Genomic DNA, 26984 nt, shown 5'->3' with positions numbered 1-26984 from the left:
GGCTTACATTCTCTGTCTTGACATGCAGCTTGAGACTCAGGTCTTTCTGAGGGACGGCAGTGTTTGGATGCTTGGCCTTTGGAGGTCACACACTCCACTCTGCGCTCCATCACGCCTGCCCCGCAGGTCTGCGAGCACTGTTGCACACACAAACACGCACAGAAGCATTCAATCGCACAGTCACTAAACAATGAACAAATAAGCTGCAACCAGATCCAAATCCACAAGAGATTTATCAGCAGATCTGTAACAATGCACAAGTCATCAAAATGTTTTGTGAAAACGGCAATTAGCTAAAGAGGATTTCTTGCTGCCTAATGAGTGTTTTCTGTTTCACCTTGCTCCACGGGCCAACTTTCCAGTAGGTTGTGTGCGGGCAGTCCCTGAGGAGGCACGGCCGGGTGCCAGGAGGGTGGGGCTCAGAGCAGCTGGAGCTGGCAGAGGAGGACTGGGCAGCAGTGTACGGGCGCAGAGCCTGAGAGGAGGGAACCACGGAGCAGGAGGATATACGCTGCTGGTAGCCGATACCGCAGCTGGCAGAGCACTGAGCAACACGAGGACACACACACTGACGGTTACTTACACTGGCAGGAGTGTATGTTTGCACAGATATCTTCACCTGTGCATCAGTGCTGCAATGTGCTGTTAATAAGAATCTATGGTTTGACCCATTTTCAGGCCCTCTTCCCTTTATTCAACTGATCTCTAGTGAAATATATATGTTGTGCTGTAGTCTAGTAGTCAGATAAGAAACATTTAGATTTTTTATCAATCAAAATTTGGACAGACTTTGTCAAGCAAGATTGTCATCAGTGTCCTGTGAAAACCAAATATGTCCAAAAATGTCATTTTTTCACGAGGTAAGAAAAACAGCCCTCTTTTCAGCTTGCTGACGATGTTTTTTAGCCAAACGGGAGCCTGAAAAGAATTTTCTCAACCAATAAAGTAACACTCAATTCTTCAGTTTGTCTTGTTTTATGCCATTTGGCGATACATTCAGACAGCGAATAGGAGGGTCTGGCTTCCCAAATGTGAGGATTTGTGACTTTTCTTTGTTTTATATAATTTCAAAATTGAATACTTTGAAGTTTGAAGACTTGGTCGGGTAAGAAAAGACCATCATTGAGACCAAAAATCTGAATATTTGACAATTTTTCTTTCATTTTTTATACGAGTAGATCAAAGCTCAATCTTTATTTCTTTTTTTATTCCTACCTGTGACCATTCCCCAGTGATCCACATGTAGTGGCAGGGAGCTCCTTTGCAGGGCTGGCGTGATGGTGGCTGCAATGACGGCTCACAGTAATCATCCTGGACCGGTGTTGTCCCCAGGCCCATGCACCCCACTTTCCTGCTCCTCATGCCGTCTCCACAGGTTGCATTACACTACAAGGAGAATGTAACACGGGAAGAAATCAGTAAGAATGAAGAGGAGTTGGCAGAGGGGGGGCAGTGTTGTTCTTCCAGCAACAGCATCAGCGACTCCTCAGACTCCTGCTTGCCTCTTTAGCTCTCCAAATGGAAACTCTTAATTATGTTAAGGTTTACATCAGTATTTCTGTGACAATGGCAACGTTTGCTCTCAAGGAAAGGAATCCCAGACATGTGTTCTGGATACCATAAAAGATAAAGTTAAGCGGGTTTCCCATAGGCCCAGCAATGGTTTACAGGAGCATTTAAGAGTCGTGATGTGGACCAGAATCTTAAAATCAATTTCTGTAAAAAGTGTGCTGTGTGGATTTCTTTGTATTTCTTGAAAAACCAAAAGATTTCAGGGCCAAACTGTGAAAGAAATGAGGCTGTAAGTTCTCGAGGCAACACAGACAGGAATCTGAACACTGCAAACATTCCTGCAGCAGGAGGACACAGCGCTATGTCCCTACATGGCGCCCCCCGTTTATGCCTCACTTTCGAGGACAAAGCACGGGACATTAAAGAAAACGGAAAAGAAAACAGTCTGCTAGCGTGACACAGAACAGTGATGTTCAGCAGGACAAAAGGGATGATGGCCATCAGTACTTTGAGGTTTGATATGATTTGATGACTGATGGTTATCAACAAAGCCCTTACGGTTGACGCAAGAAAGCGAAGGTACCTGCGTGTCGTCTATTTAATGGTGCAGAGAAAGAGCGGAGATCTCAGCCAATAAAAACCTTAATAAGATGGTTAAACATCTGTTCATCTGTCTCACACTGAGAGCAAGGAAAGTGGGAGGGAGAATGTAGAAAGGACACAAGAGAAAAGAATGAGTCTGTACTCACTGCTTCCCATTCACCAGCAACCCACGCGTAATGCGTGCACTCTGCAGGTTGGCATGGCCGGGCAGTGGCTGGACGCTGGTGAGCGTCACACAGATCCTCTCTGACCCGTCCGGCGCCTTTCAGTCTGCAGTAAACATCTCGGCTTTGAACTCCGACTCCACAGCTGACAGAACACTAGTAAAGCAGACACAAAGGCAAAGATGCTAACTCAGTTCATGGTATGCATATTTGTTCATGTGCTTCTCATACTGTACAGTATACAGCCAGCAATATAACAGGAATATATTACTTATCTTCAACCTCACTTCTCTCACGGAGCTGATGTTAGAGGAGCACTGCACTGATGCTACACATGCAGCCCAGTTTACCCGTCATGAGGAGTGTTACTCAGCCTGTGTCAACACTTGTATAATCTCTGCTGTTTCTCTGGAGGGAGCTTTACAACGTTCAAAGAAATAACCCAGAAGACATTTCAGCTTGGATTTTTTTTATTTGGATTTTTGTGGTCATTTATGAGGCAGTGGCACTCGGGGAAATGTTGAATCCAGTGTTTTTGGAGTTTGAACAGTACAATAGTTTTAAAAGTCAGGATACGTCGGCCTCTACTGCCTCGAGTTTGACCGTTCTTTTTCAAAACCGTCTCTCGTGAGTCCCCAACTTTACGGTCATGCAATACTAAACACTGTAGTGTAACTAGGCAATTACTGCACACTGAATTTCCCTTCAAGATGCTCTTGAGTCAGTTTCATTATAGACATCCTGATTGATCAGGTTGAATGCATGCATGTATTATTTACAGCCAACTTGTCCCTGTGGCTAACCACAGTACTGCAACAAGAAAAATCCTCTGGGGCTCAAAACCATTTTCCCATACACCACCATTAAAAAAGACAAATTTCTTTGTATTTTCTAATTCTTTGTATCTTGAATTTTTATCCCATGATGGTTTAATATTTGTCAAACTTTTCCAAGGCTCGTTAGTTTTAGGTGCTTGATGTCATCTCACTGAAAAGTCTATGGCATGGTTTGGAGGGACATGAGACGTGAGCTGCATCTGCATTTTGCTTCACAATGTGCAAGAGCAAACCCAGGCATGGCGTATGTGCTGGGTCGGCAACTTTTACTGTGATGAATGGGAGACATCTTAATACATCCATGATGGGACAGCACGCAGAAAACAACAAACATGTCCTCTGGTGAATATCTGAAATATTTGTGATATGAGAAAACTGAGGGGAGGGTCATGAAGTCAGGGACTCAGTATAATGTCAGTTTAATGGCTAAATCTGACATTTGCTAACATGAGCCACCATATGCTGCTGCTTGTAAGAGACCAAGTAAAACTGTGAGAGCATTTAATAAAGTGAGGGTGTCTTGTATTACTTTTGAACTCAAGTTGTCAGAATAATTGGGTCATTTCTTTCAAGAGCAGAGTCACTTTCATGTGATAATGTTTTAAAATGTTTGTTGCAGACTTGCTGCTGATGCTCCTGAACAATGCACTTAATAAATCCAACTCCAGTTTGTCCCTTCTTTGTGAGACGCACCACATCTGAGGGTCACACAAAGGTCTATCTGAAACATCTCTTTGATGTGCTTTGAGAGGCATACCTGCATACTGAGGAAGCAGTCTGTGAGTCTCGAGCTGATCAGCCTGATTTCTCTCCGGCTCTCCTACAGACCTCAAAAGAGCCTCCGCAATTTCACACAGTCAGAAAATCTGCGCATTATACAGCGAGTATCAAATTTCCCGAAAACTTCCAGATGTATTTGTGTTGCTCGTGTCTCACTGCAGTCGTGCGTGTTATCGTTACAGTGTGGTTGAATGTGAAGGGTCAAGTCCTTGAGTTTGGAAAGAGAACAAAAAGCACTGAAGGAAATCTGACCTTCACATCAAAAAAATGCTTTTTTAAAATCTTACAAAGCATGAAAACAGAACCTGCTGTTAAAGCGATTATAGTCACTGTTAACTGCTGCAGCTCAAGAAACCTGATTCTCTATACATGCAAAAGACCTGTAGCCACTTCATCAGAGACGGAGGGGACATCATGAAACTATAGATGAAAAATGAGGAGACTATTTAATGATTCCATTATAGTGTTGAACGACCCTCAACTTACTGTAAAGGGTCATTTCACCCAAATTGCCAAACACATTTTCTCACTTACATTCAGTGATATCTAACCTTACAGATCATTTTGGGTTGTGAGCTCCACCTTTGGGACTTCTGCTGCTGGTGACTGAATGTTATTTGTGCTCACAGTACTGAAAAGTTGCATTTGAAAACTCCAACAACAGCGTGTCTTCAAGAACAGTGTCCCTCTGGACATATCCACAAAACAAAATTGTTTTCTTTGGAACTGCTTTACAGGACCGATAAAAACTGTTGACAGCCCGCGCTGTGGATTATCCACTTCAACAAGAACACTGTTCTGGAAACAGATGTTGCTGTTTATTTTCTTTTTTTTTTAATGTATTTTCAATGCTGTATGCCCTACAAACTAAATGTAATTCCTCTCTGTTGTATTTAAGGGAAGGGAGATATTTCAGATTGGGAAATCTAGAAACAGGGGAAATTAGTACCTAGCGTCACCTAGCTGGATAGCTCTATGCAAATATTAAAATATATATTAACGCAATTTGGATGAACCAATCCTCTTATACCAATTTCAAATATTACACTAAAAATATGTGTGCACAGCATTACAAGCAGCCAGTAAACGGAGGGAAATGACTCTTGCGCCCTTGCTTCAATGGGCAGTCGACACCCCCACAGCTCCCTGAACACGTTGCCCATTACACCCCCAGTCAGAGGTGACTGAGAGGGCCGGGTAGCTGTGGAATAACTCAAACAGTGGGTGCTGAGGTTTCAAACTTGTCACATGCATGGATATTAAGATATAAAACATGTCTTTATGCTCCAGTTGAGGATTTCATGGTTGCTGGTGGTATGTGGAGGAAGATGATTGCTTCCAGACACCAGCGAGGGAGAGAGTGAGAGGGGAGGAGGACACCCTCAAAGAGTGGAGAGTGGCAGGGAAGGGAGGAAGACGTGGGTCTTCACAGACCCTTTGGGATTTAAAAGTGACTTGGAAATGGAGTAGGGATACACTAGATTTGCAAAGAGGAGACTTTTAAGAACAACTGGAATTTAAAAAGATGGGGAGAAATTAATAAAGACTGTCAGCTGAGGGGTCACTCATGGTGATGAACAAACAAATAATTATCACCCAACTCTGCTTTTCCCCTCAGCTCTACGGAGCTTTATACCATCTTCTTACACATTGTTTTGGTTTCCCAGCCTGTTACTTGTTACTGTTTTCGTCACTGTACTCATCTGCTGCACTCTAGGTGGCACGGTGGCAACACTGTCGCCTCACAGCTAGAAGGTCCCGGGTTCGATTCTCTCTGTGGGCGCAGGGGGCGTGTCCTCCACCATGCCTTTGGTGTCTGCTGCTCGAGGAAAGGGGCCTTTCTGTGTGGAGTTTGCATGTTCTCCCTGTGTTCACCTGAGGTATCCTCCATAAATATACCCCCACTAAAAACATGCAAGAAGATCACCACCTGACCAATGGTGATGGAAAGGAACTGGGTCCCTGGGCGCCGCTGTCAGCTGGCAGCCCACCGCTCCTGGTCTGCCGCGGAGGAAGGACATTCCAGGATGGGATAAATGCGGAGAAATAATTTCACAGAAGCTTGTCGTGTGCAACCCCCCCCCCGTAACTCTGCATGGTGTTTGTGACAATAAAGGATATCTTTCTTTCTTTCTTTCTTTCTTTCTTTCTTTCTTTCTTTCTTTCTTTCTTTCTTTCTTTCTTTCTTTCTTTCTTTCTTTCGAGATGAATGCTAATGCTGCTCCATATCTGCTGGATGTGTAAATAGGCAGCTGTTTGTTAACAAGTCAGTGATATCAACTTAAAAACTCAGTGCTGTGTTCACAGACGTTTCCCATGCTACTGCAGGTTTGAGAGGCAATCAATGCGAACTCTTTGAGGAATGGTGTGTTGTTGAACACACAGTATGTTTGTTCCTCAGGGTAAAGGGACAAAGCATGTCAAAGAGCATGACAGAGCCTTCCTCTTCTCAGTCTGCCCTACGATGTGATACATTTGATTTGTTTTCCTCCCCACGAGACCGCAACATGACTTTGACAGAAAACTACAGTGCGTCTCCTCTTTGAAGGAGATACCACGGCTGTGTGGTCGGCTCCAGGGTGACTGCGACCTCGCCCTTCTCGAGGCTCCTGTAGGCACAGCCTTTGCCCAGCCAGTGTCTGGTTGCACTAGTGTGCAACTGTACAGAAACCTGCTGTGCTTCAGGAGGTGTGTCATTCTTAACATCAAGCTTTCATCTGTGTGGGAGGCCAAGCTCGGCTGGATCTCCATGCTAACTGTGTTTCATTAAGACAGCTGATTTAGATAGATGGATAGACAGATAAATAGATAGACAGATGGATAGATAGATAGACAGATATAATGGATAATTTATACGTAATCTACTGCTCAGTGTGTGGTCTGATGAAAAGCTTCAAAAGCAAGACTCCCTCAGCATAAAGCTGTACTGCACATTACACTAAACAACTATTTCAACACTTTGCCTGAATATTTTAAACCTGACATCTAAACGTCAAGTGTGCCCCATAAACAGTTTTACAAATCCAGCCTGCGGTGTTTAGTTCACACTTGAGGAAATGACACATTACTCTTGAACAAGAATAAACTGAGTGGTGATTGGACAGGTGCTCTGTGTGTACATGTGCTACATCTGCAACCTCTGATGTTTGTGCTTGTGTCTCAGCTGCTAGCAGCAGTTACTGTTTGTATGGTCCCTGGGAGGCCCGGGCGTGTTTGTGGGCCCAGAGGAGACGGCGACGAGAGCAAACATACCTCCCTCCACCTGTTGGCTTTCCAACTGGGGCATCCTCGCGCCCGACAGGGCTTCTGTGTCCGCGGCTGAGGCAGATGACTGCAGTGCTCGTCCTCTATTTTGGTCTGGTTCTGATAAACACAGGCTATCTCCCGCTGCTTGGTCCCCCGACCACAACTGACTGAGCACTGGAGAGGGAGAGAGGGGGGATGGGTGGAGAATGAGAGGGGATGTTAGCAGTTGAAGTCCTGTTGAAGAACACAGCTCTCAGTGTCTGGTGATGGTGGTCAAGATCATGGTGACAAACAGGTATTAAAGTATAAATACTGAAGTTGTTGTTATGCTGTAATGAATGTTCACAGTGAAGCTAATATTTTGTGCACATTTCGGTGTGATGCAATGGCTGCAGATGCATTTCTAGCGAACAGGCACATAGACAACCATCTTTGATAGAAAGTAGTTCCAATGAAAATTGGTGATAGTGAGTTGCAATGATTATCCAGCCTGCTGCAACAGAGCCACAGATGTAAAGATATCGACGTACTACAAAATGTTCCCGTAGTACAACATATACTGCATTTAGACCTCAACACAAGATGCACCCAACAGCTTCCTTATTGCATTTCAAGGTCGAGTGAACACGCTGCGAACAAATTTAGCCAAACAACTTAAATGGATTTCACCAAAACCTTTTTGGTCAAACACTCACACACTGCTGAAATGCAGCCAACTATTTAACCTGTATACAGAGGAATTACTTTTAGAGCTGCTGTGAACAGCAGAGGCCAGAGGAAGAAAACCTGCAGAGCGAAACATGGATGCATGTGCACGGCGAGACAATCATCTGGTACGAATAAAGAACCTAGAAAGGAAAAAAAACCCAGATGAATAAAAACCAGAAACCATGATGAGAGCTCTGTAAAAAGGCCTTTGCCTGAGATTGTCGATGAAAATATTCTTCGGCCCCCATGAGGCCAGACAGCAATTAGGGTGCCCGCTATTTCTGCTTGACGAGTGAGCGCCCCCATACAAAGCCACTCCAAAAATGGGGTGCTGGAATCGAATACACAAGTCGAGGAGAGTTACATTTTGTCTTAGCATATTTTCCAGTCCAGATAATCAACATAATATTGCATTGTCCTCTAATTATGATCTCAGAATGTTGCATAACACCAAACACATGATTTCCCCCCTATGTGCTCATGGTACTGATCATACTATCATTGATGGACCATTCAAAGACAACCTGAATGTCTAAATGTCTTCCAGGGGCTAAAATGAATTTTTTCCCATTAAAAATATTTATGCTTCAAGGTTTAGGTCTCCAGTTAAACTCCTCAAACAAAGCAACTTCCAGCCTTTTCTTCTTAAGTGTGGTGCGGGGCTGTGGTTGACACCACACACACACATGCATCATACACATTGTAATTACCGAGGCATTTTAAACACAGGGCTGGCTCAGCTGACGGAGAACATCAAAGCCGAGGCCAGAGCCGAGTGACTAGTCCCTGAGTGTGGATTCACATACCCGCTGCACACTCACTAAAAAATGATAACAGAACTCCCTCTACCTCAAACAAGAGCAGAGACAGGCAAACATGTTGGAGGGGGGGTGGGGGGGTGGATGAGGCAGAGGGCTAGCCCCTCCTCACTGCTGTAAAAGCAGGAGGAAGAAAAAGAGAAAGAAAAAAAAGGGAGAAAGAGAGGAAATCGCAGCCATACGGGCTATGCTCCCCCAGCTGAACTGTATCTGCATTTTAACGGTGGGAGAAAAGACGCTATATGGCGCTGTGCTCCTCCCTCTACCCTGCCAACCTCATCTGTCAGCCATTAGTTAATCAGGGCTGGTAACACAGAGCACAGAGAGCTGGCACGGCTCGTGGGACCAGAGGACAGCTTCACCTCTGAGAGCAAGAAGAGGGCAAGGACTCAGGGACCTCTGCTTCACCGATCTACAGCTGGGCTGCTTCACTCACCAGCACCCACTCAGGTAAGAGTATTCCACTTACCACTTTCTTTCAACCGCTGCAAATGTGACGAGTTAATGTCTCTTTCGCTCTAAAACAGCGATGCCTGTGTTTGAAATTTACAATGGATGTCTGAAAGCCGGTGCCTGATTCTGTAGTTTCGTGATAGCTTTGGTGCACCGTACTTAGATTACATGTACTTTATCTGGACTTCTTTATTAGTCATATTCAGGTCAAACTGGTGGCGTCTTGGTTACATTACGTTCCTGTTTTGATAATGTGTTGTGTGAGTGTGTTTTAAATGCACGGAAAAAGTCTCAGGGCCACTTTAACATGAAGAAGAGCAACTCCTCGAGAAAAACACATCAATTAATGGTGCCTCACAGGAAATGAAACACTCTTGAGACAGAGTTGCCCGCCCACGTTGTCCCAGCAATTAATTTCACATGATTTGCTGCGTTAAATCTGGTATAATCCGGTGAGCTTCATCTAGACATAATGTGGATTACCATAAAACCGAATGATTCACCCGCTTTAGATTTGGCACAAAGTTGAAAATCAGCCAAGTATAACAGCTTTTGTGAAACAAGATTTCTTTTTTCCCCAAGCAGAACAGAACTTGCGCAGAGAAAGACATAATTGATATTTAAAGCCATACGTAATGAACAGGCAGCTCTTAATTATTCTACTTAGTGGCTCCAAAGCGGCATTCTTGATTTGATGGTGTTTCACAGTTCTGGAACAAATCACATAATTGAGTGCTAAACCAGAGCCAGCTAATTCAAGCCTTTTCTGTGAGCTATAAAACCACAAAACAGCCTGCAGAGTTTGCCTGATTTTGTTAAAAATGACAAAATACGATCTCACGGAAAAATTCAAAAGCAATCAGCAGACTGATTTCAGCTTTTTTTTGAGCATTTATGTCTTTGTCTAGGACCTGCAGGCAGCAGCTTCAAGATGACCCCACCCACTGCTCCGCTGTGAACAGGTAAGCCAATAAGACACATGGAAACATTCAGGCATCCAAGCTAAAGTTTAAATATCTGTCACTCAGCCAATATGGCAATCAAAGCAGCTGATACTGTACAGCACCTCACAAGAAGGTAAATTCCACGAACCCAGCTAACCCTGGGGGCTGAGATCAAAACTGCTCTGTGCGTAAATGTGCACTCATTTGATCACTGATGATCACTCTGGCCTCAAGCAGTGCATGAAAACATTTATTACTGTGAGAACTATAATTACACTATAAAAGTCTTTTTGTTTGGTGATAGAAGCCAAGTTGAGTGTTTTGAAAACACTGGTTTATGTCGGGGCTTTAGAAATCAAAAAGACCCTCGTAAACATCATAATGTGAGTTTTTTCCAAACATCAGATTTCTGCCAGGTCAGTGATAGAGACATCTGTGTTCAACAGGATGGTTTGACATGCTGTTTTATTCTTAAATTTCAGCTTGTTTCTTAGCTGTTATGATGATGCCCTGCAACAGAATGAATTAAAGTCAAGGCTTTTTCAGACCACCAAGTTTTTCATTCTATTTTTCCTATATTTAGCAGTTCTAAGTGAGACCATATCTGAAAATGTGAGAGCCAAGGTCGAATTCCAATCACATTGCAGCACGTTCGCAATTCAAGAGGATGGTAATACCAAGCATATGGTAACTGTAGTTCCATAGACTCTTCAAAGGAGCTCAGTTTTGACCCGGAGCAAGAACAAACTTGCAAGTGCAGACTGTGAAGGGAGTGTAGAATTATACCCTGGGCTAGGTGTTGTCAAGGCCGTCACATACAGAATCTTCAAATGAAGCTAAATGCTCTATTGGATCAACCACACTCCTGCAAAGTCTTCATTTATCTGCACACCAAATCAAGCAAAGCGCAAGCAGTAATAGTTGGGAACTGAATGCACTCTTAGATAGAGTCATGTCTTTTATTATAGCTTCATCAGGATCACCGTGTTCTCTGGTGCATAGATTACACTGTAAATCACTGTGAGGAAGATAAAGGGTCACAGAATATTCAGCCAGCTCTTCTGTTCATGGTGTTGTTTCGTAGGGAGGTTTCAAAGACAGAAGTCAAAACAACACATGTTGTCAACATGTGAACAGCTGGTAAGAGCGGCGTCATGGGGCAGAGGAATGCCAAGAGTCATAGATCTCTTATCCATCAGGCCTGAACAGCCTCCCAGGCTTGTTTGAAACCACACACAGGAGCAGTCTGAAATCCTAACGTTTGTAAATCCAACACATCTCACACTAACCTTAACCAATCTCATTCATTTAGCTTTTATCGTACAATAGAAATAACACACTGAATTCAAACAAAGCACAGGCAAATAAATCCACATGCACAATATAAATACAATGATGAATTTCAGATGTGACCAGGATGGGACTGATTGTGAGATGTGGATATCATTTCCTGTCTCTGTCAATGCAACAGTCACTTCCGATTGGCTAAAACGACACATGCTGCTTAAAGTCTGACTTTGTCATCTTTAGAGAGTTAAATAAACAACCGGTTGAGTAGGCATATACAGTTTCTTCAACACGGTTTCCTTTTTAAGTCAACACCACTCAGAAAAGATACACCATGCAACCATAAGTCAAAATGAAATGACAAAACAGCCGACTTTTTCCGCCTGTCTAAACATTCCACTGAGAGCTTTTTCCATCACTGTGTTATACTGAAACATACAGCCCTGCTCAGCTCTCTGCTGCACATGTGGAAAACGAGCAACAACGACAGAAACGATAGAAAAAAGGAAATTCTCAATGACAGAGCTTGAAAAATACAAACAGCAGACCAGCCATAAAGTTGTAAGGAGTGACCTTTGACACAGGACATTCAAGTCTAACTCCCTCTTCCTGCTAAATGTTACGCAGCTGTTTTTCTAATCTGTCATAGCTTCCGGCTTGCCTACAGCTTGCATACAGAGTGTAAGTATGGAAAAGATAAAAAAAAGTAGAAGATCCTGACTTTTACATTTACATCTACAAGAAAAAAAAGATAAAAACAAAGTCATGCAAAACAAAGGGACTGAAGAAATAACTTAACAACAGGCACTGACTGACGTACTGGACTCTCCTCACATCTGTGGACCAGTGGCCCTGCTAACACAGAACGACCAACCATTGGCTAACTCGCACTCAAATAGTACGATACAACTAAATCTCTAACCCTCTTCAGTGTCGCTAAAAAATCACACAGTCTTGTATGTGCCAGTTCACATGGAGGACTATTAGCTAGTGGGCTAGAACACCAAATCCATCACCGTTGCCCTCAGGAGAGGGGAAAAAAGCTCTTTGACAGAGACGTCGAGTCCCACAAGCTCACTCCATCAACTCGATAGCATCGACAGGCCCAAACAGGACCAGGCCCCATCCAGTCTGACATGGTAGCCTCATGTGAGTACACTGAAGTGGAGCCTAAGAAGGGACACGTAGAGGCTTAAAAGCACTTTATAATGCTTGAGCGACGGGTTGAGGAAAAGCAGGTACTGTCTATCTGTGTCAAAGTGAGGCCGTGTCCCCGATCGTTCGATGAGCCTGGGGTAGGCCCACCTAAACGCTTCCAGACTTTCATGCCCTGTCTCCTCTCATTTCATCTCACTGCATCTGCTCCCAACTCAAAATAAGATCTACCCCGACTAGATGGGCTCCTCTCTTAATTTCTCCCAATGACCTGAAAAACTCGCTGTGATTCAGAGTCAGCTCCTTCAAATGGGGCGTCGCTCCAACATCTTTTAACTGCTCTCAAAGATACAATAAATTGTGGGGATGTTTGTGCGAGTGCTGGCAAAGAAAGCCGTGTGCAATATGTTAAACTTCTCTTATTATCCAACTGCTTGACCTGAAAGAGACTTCCATTCCTAATGTGAACGCCATGCTGTGATCCAAATATTTACCCTAACATCTCACAGCATCTGGTTTTCTGCCTCCCAAGTCTTAATGCTTTGCCAAAATCTGTAGGCCATGGTGCTTGACTTCTAACCAGCAAATCATCAACTGACCTATTTTGCTTTCTCTCAAAGGCCGAAATGAAACATTATCTCCCGACTCAGATTTAAATTAAAGCCATGACAAGAACCATGCCTGTGAGGACCGGGGGGGGGGGGGGGGGGGAACCTTCCAGCCGCCCCTTCGATTGCTCACACTCGACTGGCGTATGGGCAAGATCAGGAAACACAAGCCCAATGATGTCACGACCAACTGACCTCAACAGGTTTGGAGAGTAATCATGCCCACTGCCCTCAGGCCAAAGTCAAGTATGTCAATGTTGTGCATGTGGATTTCATTTGAAGCATGATTAGTTCACAGACGCTCAACTGCGATCCCCCTCCATGGGAAACCCACTCTGGACAGGAAACGGTATGTTTTTGTTAGCAACAAACAGGTATAAATGACCAAAAACGGTGCCTTGGTTGCTAATTTATCACACAGTCTTATTGTTGCTGCTTTTGACATAAATGTTGTTACTTTTAAGGTAATAACCATTAGTTAATGACATTTACATTCCTGACTGTTTCTGCTGAACTATATGTCTGCAATCCTAAATTTGTGCAATAAATGTGATAATTGTTTTGTGTCTTCTCTTCTTTATACATTACAAATGTGTTTTGATGACCGGTATTTGGGGAAGCAGTCAGTTCATGATTAGAAATGATGAAGAATCCAGGGAGACAAACTTTAATTAGATTTGTAGAATTGCTTTAGGACATTGTCCTTTTTTAATTGAATTCCAGCATAAAAGATTCCTTTTCTTGATCAAATCACGAAGCGATGCACATTTGTGAATATTATCAAGATGGCAGCACGTCATCATTAATAAAGCCATTTCTCTGTTAACAAGTGGTTAGGTATATTTCCTGGAATGTAGCTTATTTCTGAAACATGAGAAAAAAAATGGATTACTGAGGAAATGGCTCGGCTAAAATGTCCTACAAGTAACTGTATCTGTGGGATAACAGATGTGTTAACTACATTCCTGAGAAGGGATTAAACAGAGTACAATAAAAAGTGAGATTAATGAGCATAAAGAATATATTTGCTAAATAAAAAATAATAATGATAAAAACTAATTCATGAGCTATTGCCGCAAACGGATGCGACTGCCATTGTTGATTATATAGCATAGACAAATATTTTGGAGGCACGACCAACAGAGGAGGCCATTACATGAGGTAAGACACCCTCTGAAGCCATGACAAGTATTTGGACAGTGTTATGTAATACAAGAAGGCCCCAGACCATTTTTTATCCCCCTCTGACCTCTAAAAGAGATCAGCTGCTGAACATTTGTCATTTCACTGGGAAAATATTTACTTTTTGGATCTATGAAATGATTTAAAATCTGAAAACTGGTGTGAAGGCTTCCTGTAATATGTGATAGAAGTCACAGCCAATGTTTGCCTCTCGTTTGAGTTCAAGCATTTTCATAAATGACTGTGTGTAGGTGACACAACTACTTTAGACAAGCTACATTAAATGAATGCTTCACTGCGGTCAGTTAATTAGAGACTTCATTATTGTATTGCAAAATATATAATTTGATATATTTTGATGTATTATTTGAATATACTGCCTGGCATCACTTCTCTCACAGGTGCTTTAAAAAGCTTTTTTAATGTGTGTTTTCCTTCAAAGAATGATCCCTCTAAAGAATGCAGGACAATATCAGCTACATAATTCAATTACTCGTGTAAATACTGGCTTTCCAGGACTTGTTTTTGGATCTTCTCAACTAAACAAACCTTGCCAGCATGAATTAATACCAATTATTGTTGTAGTAAAAGTAATACTATGGTGGTCTCCTGCCAGAGCTCCATTAACGCAATGGTAAACAGATGTACCACCCAGCGCCAAAGTTTGATTTGGACTGCGTGTGTTTCCTCCAGGGAGATTACAAAATAAATTGTTAAAGGGCGTAATAAAAGGAGAAGGCCTGCAGTGTTTTTACACTACATTATGCAGAGGTATGTAAAGTACTACAGATACTACAGAAACACATTTCAAGTATGCCCCTAAAGACTTCATTATTATAAAGATTACTGAAAAATCTCCAACACAGTGGAGTCAACTGAGGGTCAAATGTCAAAATACCTCATAATGACCTCTGTGTTAAGTGCCATTTACAGTAACTCACCTACATACCATATACTGCATGAGCATACTGTAAGTGTATTGCATATTAGTGTACTATGAAGCTACTTAAACAACAACTGCTGTATCAAAGCAACTGTTAAAGCAATAAACTATATTTACCAAGTTTAACTATCTTGCAGTGCCTTATTTTGCTTGGCCAGCTTTTAAGGCTTTTCCCTTCAGTGATGATTTATATGTGTGTCTTGCCTACATGACATAAATTGTGCTCTCCCTTCAGACTACAAAGCAGTTACTACAGTAGATAAGCTACAATCCTGTCTTTACTTTGTCAGTAAAATACTGCATTGAGGAACAACACAAATTTCACAGTTATGTTTCTTTAATAATCTTTACATTGGGAAAAAGCTAATTCAACATGTTTAAGTATTTTTGCATGTGAATGAAATAAATAGCAAAAAGAACAACAACAAACCAAAATATGCAAAATAAAGTGGAGTTGCTGCCTTGAGTTTGGCAACTTTGCACCATACGGTTAAAAAATGAAGGAGTGGGTGTGAAACTGCCATTTCTGAGGAGTCTTGGCTGTCGTGGAAGTCTTGGTTGATAATGACATGCACGCATGCACGCACACACACACACACACACACACACACACACACACACACACACACACACAGCAAGAGAAGCAAAGAAAAACAAAGGAGGAGACTGCAGACATCCTCACTGCGAGGACAGCGACATAAATACAGACCCGACTGCAACACTTCACCTGAAATATGTGTTGTGATAAATTTATGTTGCCTTAACCAAAATATAACTCAGGTTTCCTACATGTCACATTTTCAAACTGGTCACAAATTGTTTGCAGACACCTGAATCTGCAAAGCTGCACCACCACTGCACAGAGCTCAACGCACACTCAGACTGTATATGGCAAACGTACTGTGGATCCTGCTGCTAGGTTGTCACTAAAAGTCTGAACTGCCCCTCTAGTCTGCATGTCAAGATACTGAACCCCAAATGGCTCTGTGAGTGTGTCTGAATGGGGTCGGCACCGTGCACGGCAGCCTCTGCCGTCAGTGTGTGCCTGGTTGCGCTTGTAGCCACACCTGTCAGCGATGTTATGGTGCGCTGACACACCTTTGAGGACATCGCTGCAGCAGGGTGAGGGGTTACCCAGACATTCCAGCTGGCATGGCTGTGTCACGTTCTGTCTTCTGCATGGCTTGACGTACTCAGATTTTGTTGATTTGGATTTGGACGTTTTTCTTTGATGTTTGTGCTTCTACCATTAGTAAGTAGGTTACGTAGCTAAATGTTTTCTTTTGTTGTCCATTTAAATTGTGTTTACTGTTGATACAGAATCAGGAGTTTGCACAGGGTGTTTTATTTTGACCATGCCATCCCCGTGTCTCACTTCCTGCCTGGCTCATCCGCTCTATGCAACTTTGAGCGGCTTCAGTCAAAAACAGACAAGTGTGATTGAATCACAGGCATCATCTGGAATTCCATAATCATGAACCACCATGTCGCAGCTGGACCGTGATGCAGCCATGCAGGAGGAATTTGCAGGTTAAACCACTGAAGATGAGAAAAAACAAGATTTTCAGCTGGTATTTAGTTTCTCTTTGAGGTGGCTAAGCTTCTTTTGACCTTATTGTTGAGCTAAAATCTGCTCTTCATGCTTTATACTGGCTGACCAGTTAGAGAGCTTCAGATGTATATGATGACCTGATGCTGTACCCCGCCAAGAGTGAGTAGTTTCTACCTGCTAGCCCATCCCAGCAGCATAATACAACAGAGCCGTCACTCATGTTGCCTAGAAGCATTACCTACTGTATATACAGCTTTTAGGGCAGCATGTTGATTGATCAGGTCATGTGACTCCAGACAGTGACTGTATTTTTACATTGTGTAAAAGACCCCAACCAGTCGTGTTCAGGTGACGTGTGTATGTGACAAATAATTCAAGTTTAGTGTTACATCAGTCTAAACGGGAACAAAACATTAAAGCTGCAACAATTAATAATCTACTGTCAACAAATAAATAAGTTTAATTTGAAAAAAAAAATCCTTCAGAAATACAAAAACTGGCCAAAGGAATAAAGAGACACAGCAACAAATGACTATAACTTGATAATATTTATAAGGAGGTATCTGTGTGCTTTAGTGTGTTGCATGGACAATGATGAGAGCTGAAAGGGAACAGCTCAACGATGACCTCGACTTACTGCGCTGACAGTTTTCAGTAAGCTGCATTGATGCTGCTGCTACCTCTGACAGAATAAATAAATTCATTCTAAGCCTGGAAACATGATAAAACTCCGTCTTCATGATACCGACAATGCACCATTATGTAAAATGTAATAGCACCTTTTTTAATGACAAGTATCACAGTATCACTATGAACTGCATTTGAAAGTTTTTGTTCATGTGGCTGTCTGCAGAGAAATTGGATTAAACCCCAGACTGACTTCCTTTCATGACGAGCCAGCGCTTGTGTGACATATCACAAAAACAACCGCTTGTGCCCAATGGCTTGACTGTAAAGTAAAAACCAGGTGAAAAAGATGTACGTATGATGTATGTATGTGTACTTACAGTGTAGTTTATAAGCATTTATGCCTGTTTTCCTATGTGATATAGACTACATCATATACTGGACAATACACTTTACTGAGACATAAAATAACAATTAATATGTTAAGAAATATTCTTTCCAATAATGCTTATTCGTCAATCATTCTGCATTTCAAGGCACTTACTCTTAATGAAGCTTTTGTATGTTGTTTTGAAGGTTAGTTTGTGGCTTTCATTTAATAGTTTTCTTTGCTGCTGTGACAACACAGTTTAAAACAGTTTGACCTGACAGAGATGAAGCCGTTCTAAACTGGAATTTCAACTTGAGTAAAAAACACATTATCAAAAATACAAATGAAACATGTTTTGAAAATATTTTCCTCTGTACAAATTGTGTTTACTCATCGGGAGATACGAGAGGTCTGACCAAGAGCACCAGCAAAAATATTAAATATAATATTCAGCAACGAAAAAAACTACTTGAAAAACAAAATCATACTGTACAAAGATACATATACAAAATACACTGACAGTCATTTGTTGCTGCTCAATAAAGGTCATAATATTAACTCTTATACACAAATATACACTTGTGTACTTCGAATACAGGGTGAAGACAGCAATAACAACAAAGAACATTTACTTCACGCCTCATATATGAAATAAATATTTTCTAGAGTTATGCCTCTCAAATATATGGCATTGTTGGACAACACTGCCCTGATTTATAGGTTTTAATTTGGAGCCTTGGCTCTAAATGGGATCCATGTGTTTTTAATGATCCCTAAGTGGAGCAGCATTGTGTTTTTGTGTATTTTCTCCTTTTTTTTCTTGATTCTAATCAGCACCATGCCACTGCTGGGCCCATCTGGGTGGGCTGGAGCTGGGGAACCAACAGTGGCGCGAGATACCCAGCGCTCACTTCAGGATCTCCTACAGTTTTAGGCTAAAAACACACTCAGTACACAGGTGTGATGACATTTTTGCACACACCGTGTCTACTCACAGTGACGCGCCCTCAGTGAGGAAGGTAAGTGTTGGAGGAAAACGGGTTAGTACTATCGTACCGGCTTCCATGGTCGGCGGTGCCAGGAGGCAGAGCCTGGGCAGGGCTGCAGGTTGCACTGCTCCATGTCGGGCGGCTTGTCCAGGACGTCGCAGTTGTAGTCGTTGAGCCTCTGCCCGCTGGGCCTTTGACAAACCACCAGGCGAGTCCTCCTCCCTCCACCACAGGTCTGGGTGCACTGAGGTTAGCAAACAAAAATCATGTTAAATAACATTATTAATAATAATGTGTCTTATAATATGTGTGACTTAATAAAACTGGTTTGCTTTCAGCTAACTGACCTAAATAATAGTACTACCAGACTGTTAACAAATGCCTGTGTTTTGTATCATAAGTGATAAGAGAGAGACAGACATACACACAGAGAAGACAAAACAGACGATGAAGATGAAACTCTGAAGCTGTGTGGGAAATGTAGAAAGGTTCACGGCAGCGCTTTGAGCCTCACCTCCCCCCAGACGCCGTAGTTCCACAGCGGGCAGGGCCCAGAGTCGCAGCTCTTGGACTCGGCAGGTTTGACCCTCTCATCACAGTAGCTGTTACTGCGTCCGTCAGCATCCTGACAGACCACCACTCGCCTCTGGAAGCCCCCTGCACAGGTACTGGAACACTGCAGAGCACACACGGTGTGTCAGTGGGGAGAGCGACACACACACAGACACATGCAAATATGCCTAAACTCACAGGCCACAACTGGTTGGATTGAGCTGATCATGACGATCAATTTGTGATCTTTCGATTTAGGATCTTTCTGATCTTTAACAAAGGTACAATAGATACTTTATGCATAAGTACGTTTGTAAGAAACTCTCTACGAGTGTTTAAAATTCACTGCTGTTTCATTTTATGACAAAACTAAGCTCACACTGTGGTTACTTTTCAACTAGTACTTAGCATTTGGCCTGTTTTTACAAGGGTCCAATAAAACAAATGATAGCATGGTCAAGTATTTTATAGATTCCACTTATTACATTTTGGCCTTTTTACTGTTTACAAATCAGACAGCAAATAAATACAAAACCCTTCTGCTGAGTCTAACCAAGACCAAACCCAGCTGCACTCTTCAAAATGATCTTTCAAAGATGGAAAACATCAGTCCATAAGGGAAAATGTCCAACGCTGAATAGCACAGCCTTGAACAGAGCAGTAGGCACACTCTGCATCCAATTAAAATGGCACATCCCCACTGTCAGTGGGAGTGAGTACATTCAGTGCTCTCTATGTGCGAGGGAGGACAGCACAGAGTGAGTCTGAACTGCAGTGCTTCCAGTCAAGTTCATCATGTGAGACTGAACAGTGTGGTGGGATGAATGGCTCTGCTGGGGGGGGATTTAGAAAGCATAACAATGTTCTTCTCATGGTTTTCAGAAAAGAAGATAAAAACACAAGAAGACACTCATCTCCTCTGTAATCGGTGGATGAGGTAACTGTTCACTGACTTGTGCTTATTATAAATGAAAAACATGGACATTAGGGACAAAACGCAACACAAATGCAAACATAAGCACAACTTGAGTGAACTGAAAGATTGAAAGAGCACACACTATGTTACAGCTACAAGGATTTAATTGACTACCTACCCACAAACAGCTCTTTGGCTAGTGTCTAAGGCAAGGTTGGTCTGGCAAAATGCACCACATTGTGCCGACTTTTTGACAATTTGATTCAAGGCCAAGGACTCTAAGAGAATTAAGAGCCTCCAAACCATTTGGGATCGTTTGTGTCCGGTCAATTTCAGTCAGAGAATCAAAGCTCAAGCTTGACGTAACCTTGAATTTTTTTTTTGGTTACACAGTCCTTAACGTCTACGCACGCACCGACACACCGTATATATACACTCTGCAGTCCGTAGCATGCACTGCAATCGTCCCTTGGCGCTGTTTGTAAAGCCTGTTACCATGTATGGCCCTCTGTCCTGGGAAATGAAAACATCTGCTACCTCCAAGTTAATGTGTTCACAAGAATGTGTTTACAGACACACACAGACCTTCATAACAACACCTCAAACATACGGTGCACTATGCTGTCCATACATAAAAAATATTCAATTCTCCATCGGCTTTTGTTATGGAAGTTAACGTTTGTGTGTCTATAAAGGTCTTAATTTGGTTCCCGTACATGACAAATAAATAAAAAATGTCACATGCTGAACATACTGCGCCCCAGGGTCCGGTCCTCCACTGGTTGTCTGCTGAGGGCACGTTCCAGCTGCTGTGTCCAGGATGGCGTCCTGGATCCTGGGGATACCCATATGGCTGGTTATTGATGCGCTGACGGTGGTATATGGAGGAGCAGGGTGCAGCGGTACACTCCTGTTCCGTCGCCAGCTTCTCATCCGGGTCACAGAAAGATTGGTCCACTGGCTGGTGGTAGTTGGAGCAGACTACCTGCCGAGTTATTCGCCCCACGCCACAAGTCACTGAACACTGGGCGAGAGAGGGTGAAAACTGAGGTGAACAGATATTTTTTCTTGATGAAGATTTCTTCTGACAGTTCGCTTTGAGTGCTGGGTGTCTCCCAAAGGCAGACATCTCATTTAAATCAAACTCAAAGACATGTCTGCATTGCCGTGAGAACCAAGCCACAGACCATGCAATGTAATGATGTGATGTATTGGTTCTATACTTTCTAAATGTCAAAATATTCTGACATGTAATCTTTGTTTACCCTCTTTCAGTTTTTATGTCTCTACTGAGATTTTTTGGGACATTTTCCAGGTTCTAAATCAGCCCTGAGAGTTGGGAGTGTTTTCATTGATTGCTCCCATGTATTGTTTCATGATGTGAAGCCTTGTGATGCGAAGCCCCAAGAGTCTGTAAGTGTTAATACAACAGGAGTAGAAATCAACTTAAAATGACATCAATTTAACGAACTTAAGACTTTGTCCTCAGAGATATTTCATTTCACATGAACAAATGATTAAAAGATCATGAGCATCACTCTAAATCATTTCTGCCTCCTTCGCTGCCAGTGATCTTTAAGTGACATCACCAAGTGTTTCGGCTCTGTTGCCATTGACATTCACAAATCAACACTGTCAAAGATCACAGCAGCAACAAATGCCCATTCTGTTTCAGGGTGATTTTAACAGAGCTGGAAAAATGAACATGCGAGTGATTACTGAGGGTCTCCAGAGTGGAAAACATCTGTATTGATTGGACACAGTGACGGATGTTTTTACTCACAGGAGACCACTCCCCGGCACGCCACTGGCCACAAGGGCTGAAGCAGGGGGAAGACTCCGGGGGGCGGGGCAGGTGGGCGCAGTGTGATTCATCGGCCACCCCTCCCTGGGCATCTCTGCAGCTGACATAACGCTCCCGCTTCCCCTTGCCACAGGACACTGAGCACTGAGAGGACATGCGGGTACAAGCAGAGCTCAGATAAATACTTCTCATGTGTGGAATTTCAAAAATGTTTGTATCATGAGGTTCACTAACTGCATTCTGCTTTTCCTGACTCGAAATTATCATGAGGTAGAGTGCGACTGTTCAGAAAACGCACCACAAAATGACATTTAAGTGCCGTGTAAGCTGTGCCATACAGCAGCTCAGGGTGTTCATAAGAGCACACTGTATACAACATGCATCACGTATCTACAGGTCTATAGGACCTGTGCTGGACCTATGATGACCCAGATGTTGCTGCAATTCTTAGTTAGAATGTCTCGTTTTGGGATGAAGCACAGTTTGCATTAGAGTATTAAACTTGTTTAAAGGTAAAGGATCTTTCTTTTATTTTTCCATTTTTCTGCTTGTGCTGACAAACAGACGTGGCTTCAGGGTTGCTTCTTCATGTATTTTACGTTGTGGATTCTCTACCTGGAGCCACAAGTGTTTTTTTTTTCTACTGTTGTGTCCTTAAATGACTCCTTGATCAACTTTCACCTCATACTCTCCAGTCATACCACTGCCACCTCAATGGGACAACACACCAAACATCTGAGAGCGGATGAATGCCTAATGCAATCAAATGGCTCCAGCTCAAACAGGCATGTGAATATCCTTCATATCAATGACGCTCTATAGAGGATGGCAGTTCCGCTGCCCGGGGGGAATGTATGCAAGTGTACGTGTGCACGTGGTGTGGGTATTATGTGTGTGTCGTCTCTGAGACCACACTGGCGCTGGCCTCTCTGACATGTGAGCTCACACTAACTTTGAGACTGACAGACGGGGTTCAATCTTAGAAACCGTAGACTCGTGTTTAGATGAAATCTGGTTTTCATTTGTGATGAGTAACAATGCAAAGTATCGTAGAGACAGAGGGGCCTCTCAGCCCAGACAGTGGAGCCTGTGTGTGTGTCTGTGGATGTATATGTGTGTGTGAGAGTGTAGGTGCAGCAGGGGGTAAAAGAGACAATGCCAAAGAGGATCAAGATCCTAAGCAGCATGTACTAGATGAAGGAATGTTGGGATATACAATAAAGTTTAATATGTCAGCCTAAGATTTGCAAACACAAATGCATTGAGACCCATCATCATGAGTGCGGTTTTCCTATATTAAACACATAAACACACACGTATACAAACTTTTTCATTAGTATTCTCATCTTTCATTCTTTCTTTAAATCCTCGCAGACCATTTTTGCCTAAGCTGCGCACAGAAAGATGAATGAAACAGCACAAGAATTTGTTTACTGTTCAACAAAAACTGCACTGCTTTTGTATATTCTTTGGACTCCATAAGGTAAACGTATCAGCTGTAATGTACTCTGATGGACCCAATAAACCCTATTTGTTTCCTTACCGCAGTCCAGGAGCCGTATCTCCACTGAGTCAGGAGCTGAGCAGAGTTTTCAGGACGAGGGGTGCTTTGTGCCGGAGAGGCCCACGGACACGCCGGCATCTCACAGTCCTGCAAAAACAGACATGCAAACACAATAAAATGAGTAATCACTGTGGCATTCACTACATTGAAGTAAATATGCCAAAACATTTGTAAACACATTACAGAGACTCCACTGGATGCAAAGGACATGTGGAGGCCTAATAACTGAAGTTGCTCTGAGGGAGCAGATGAGAGAAAAACAACACAAACAAATGAACAAAGGATGCTTGAAACACCAAGTCGTTCAGACATCGGTTCAGGATGTCTGCAGCTGCAGAAATCTCCTTTATTGTTTAGTTGTTTTTCCCAGAGCATGTAAATATAACGTCTGTCCATATTATGGTGACTGAGTCCAACAGCTGCAGACAGATCGTCCATCTGGAGACTGAAAGGTCGTCGGCTCAGTGGTCTCTGCGTCCATCAGAGTCTAAAGGTCCTTATGCAAAACACTTAAACCACTCAGGTAAAAGTGTGCTGCAGCCTTATGGTTTTTGTCCATCTCGATGGTGGACACAGCAAAGCAAAACAGGCAAATATTTAAAGAGGCTCCTGATGTTGCTTCACTGCAGTTTGCTTGATTTAGGACCATCGTCAAAGTGAGAACAGACCAATAGTATATTTTCAGCTTGTTCCACTGACCCCAAAGTGGTCAAAAAATCACTTAATGCTACTTTAACTTGGCTTAGAAAGAGGACAAAACTTGTAAGATTGATTCAACGGTTAAAATAACCCAGGCAGCCTAAATTTCTTGGCTCAACACTGATCTAGATCTGGCACGTCTGGTAGCAGGATTCACGGTAACAATCAGCAGTTCTTTTGCGTTTTATGAAGCACAAAAACAGGATGAAAATCATTTTTAACTTTATTTTTTGGTAATGAGCCTTGTGTTACATCTGCATTCTTTCCTGTGTGCAGCATTGAATGCTATTTGTCTTGAATGACTTGCATTTTTATTTCTTTACCCCAAGCACAAACCACCAACTCAAGTTTTGTTTTTTGTTTTTTTTTACCTGACTGTCTCTGGGCCTCGCCGCAGCATTGCACTCTCTGTCATCTACTGTGTCACCGTAGGCCCCTGACACACACCTAACAGCTCTCATCTGGTAGCCGTGGCCACAGGTCACCGCACACTGAAAGACAAAATTACACACATGCATACACACGCTTAAACACAAGAGGAGAGAAGTCCAGTCAACCGCAAGCTATCGCTAACTCTATCTAAGTATGTCAAGGTTGATACCTTAGATGAGGCCACCGTCAAGGTTCAGCTCAACAGAGCCCGGGTAAGACAGACACACACACATACAGACGTATGGACACATTCATTCACATACAAACCCACAGTTTCGATTCGACCCTTTACCCAGTTTTTACCTCACGGACGAGGTGATCCGACCCCGTCCAGGTACAACACGAGAGCAGAGGAAGTGCCACAGGATAGGTTTATTTGACCAGCAAATTATGATTACACAGGCATTAACCAGCCAATACATTCCAGCTCTGTAAATATCACTGACTTCATACAAAGATGTGTGGGAGGGCATTAGATCTATGTGTATAAACGAGACCATGAATGGCCAAAGACGCCCATTCATGCATGTTTTGTTGAGTTTGTGCTTTACCCTAACAGAGCTAAATCTATACAGACACAGCTGGAAATGTAGAATCTTGATGCATAGGAAGGTGGGTGTGTGGGTGTGGGTGTGTGCATGTGTGGGTCAGGTTTAGTCTGACAGGATATGAGGCCAAAGTGAAAGCACCGTGGAGGAAATGGCAGCTGGAGTCAGAGCACACTCCTCCGTAACTTCCCGGTGTATCAGGTCACGCACACACACACACACAAACTTGAAACATACACCGTCATTCCTACACACCGCATTCTCTCTCTGTTAACACACACACACACACACACACACACACACACACACACACACACACACAGAGGAACAGATACGAGTCAAACTCCTAGACAGCAAGCCACACGTGAAACCCATTTCCTCAGTCAAACAGTGCTTCAAGTCACCTCACCCCAGTGTGTCTATGTCTTATCTGTGTTTGTGTGTGTATGTGTGTGTGTGTGTGTGTGTGTGTGTGTGTGTGTGTGTGTGTGTGTGTGTGTGTGTGTGTGTGTGTGTGTGTGTGTGTGTGTGTGTGTGTGCAGGACTCACCGCTCCCCAGACCCCGACCTGCCAGGATGCACACTCAGGCAGCTCGCAGCTCCCCACAGCAGGAGGTTTGCTGGATGGGTCGCAGAATTGCTCGCTCAGCTTTTCCTCCCCGGCTCCGGTGCTGCAGGACACTTGTCTGTGCCTCGTCCCCTTCCCACAAGTCACCAGGCACTGCGCGAGGAAGCAGGGTGTGGCACAATGGTGGAAAAGGCAGAGAACAAGTAATTAATATCAAAGTGACATTAAAAATCAGACAAACTAGTTACAAACTAGTTGGCAGTAAACCCGATTTCTAACAGTTTCTGCCACTGGGGGAGGATAACATATCAGAAACACCTTTTAATGCTGTGCAGTACAAATCAACAGTGATTTATACGACAGTGTTTATGGACATAGAGCTGAATTTTAGCTTCATAAAGGCAGGATTTATTGCAGGACTCTTATGTTGAGCTGCGCTGGTTGTAGCTCAGCGTAACCTTTAACTGCACCCCCTGCATTATATCATACCCCCTTACTGTTAACATCTATTATTGCTGAGCTGTGCTGAAGGCTAGTTTTGTTACTGTAAGCGTGTGTAAGTTTGTAGATTTATGCTTTGCAGGTCCCCTCTTGGGGTTAACAACGATGCATTCAAACCTTGCTGCTGCTTTTGTACGTGTGGTTGTGTGTGTGTGTGTGTGTGTGTGTGTGTGTGTGTGTGTGCGTGTGTGTGTGTGTGTGTGTGTGTGTGTGACATGTTTGAGAGCTTCCCACCTCACTCCACTCGCTCACAGTCCATTTTGGGCACAGCTGGTCGTTGCAGGTCTCAGTGACCACCCTCTGGTATTCGTTGCAGTCCCTGTCCGCCAGTTGCCGACCCAGGTTGTTCATACAGTAAGACTCTCTTCTACGGCTCCCACGTCCACATGTCTTAGAGCACTGCGTGCAAGAACACATTAGACATGTTCAGTTAATTGTCGTGTTCACGGAATGATTAAGATAATGAAATTATAGTGCAAATCAGAAATATTCTTCAAGACAATTCCGTTTTTTTCTTTATGTTTTAACTATGTATTGAAAGTACAACATCCTCTATGCACAAAACCATGGGCGAAATTACCCAAAAGACATATCTGAGCACAGTGTAGCCCTCGAAAACAAGCC

General features: G+C 43.0%; 1 protein-coding gene across 1 annotated transcript in view; it reads right to left on the bottom strand.

Annotated features, from left to right (window-relative positions):
* Positions 1-26984, bottom strand: part of LOC139337387 (A disintegrin and metalloproteinase with thrombospondin motifs 20) — a 77392-nt gene that overhangs the window by 4298 nt on the left and 46110 nt on the right. Inside the window, exons 21-33 of the mRNA XM_070971932.1 lie at positions 26595-26759; positions 25842-26012; positions 24684-24803; positions 23593-23700; positions 22029-22193; positions 21000-21269; positions 19292-19453; positions 18845-19021; positions 7148-7315; positions 2262-2435; positions 1216-1386; positions 338-544; positions 8-137 (exon numbers count right to left, since the gene is read on the bottom strand). Coding sequence (XP_070828033.1) covers positions 8-137; positions 338-544; positions 1216-1386; positions 2262-2435; positions 7148-7315; positions 18845-19021; positions 19292-19453; positions 21000-21269; positions 22029-22193; positions 23593-23700; positions 24684-24803; positions 25842-26012; positions 26595-26759 — 2188 coding nt within the window. The remainder of the gene's footprint in view (positions 1-7; positions 138-337; positions 545-1215; positions 1387-2261; positions 2436-7147; positions 7316-18844; positions 19022-19291; positions 19454-20999; positions 21270-22028; positions 22194-23592; positions 23701-24683; positions 24804-25841; positions 26013-26594; positions 26760-26984) is intronic.

Source organism: Chaetodon trifascialis, chromosome 10, assembly GCF_039877785.1.
Source record: "Chaetodon trifascialis isolate fChaTrf1 chromosome 10, fChaTrf1.hap1, whole genome shotgun sequence".
NCBI classification, from domain to species: domain Eukaryota; kingdom Metazoa; phylum Chordata; class Actinopteri; order Chaetodontiformes; family Chaetodontidae; genus Chaetodon; species Chaetodon trifascialis.
This window is presented reverse-complemented; position numbering and strand designations above follow the sequence as displayed.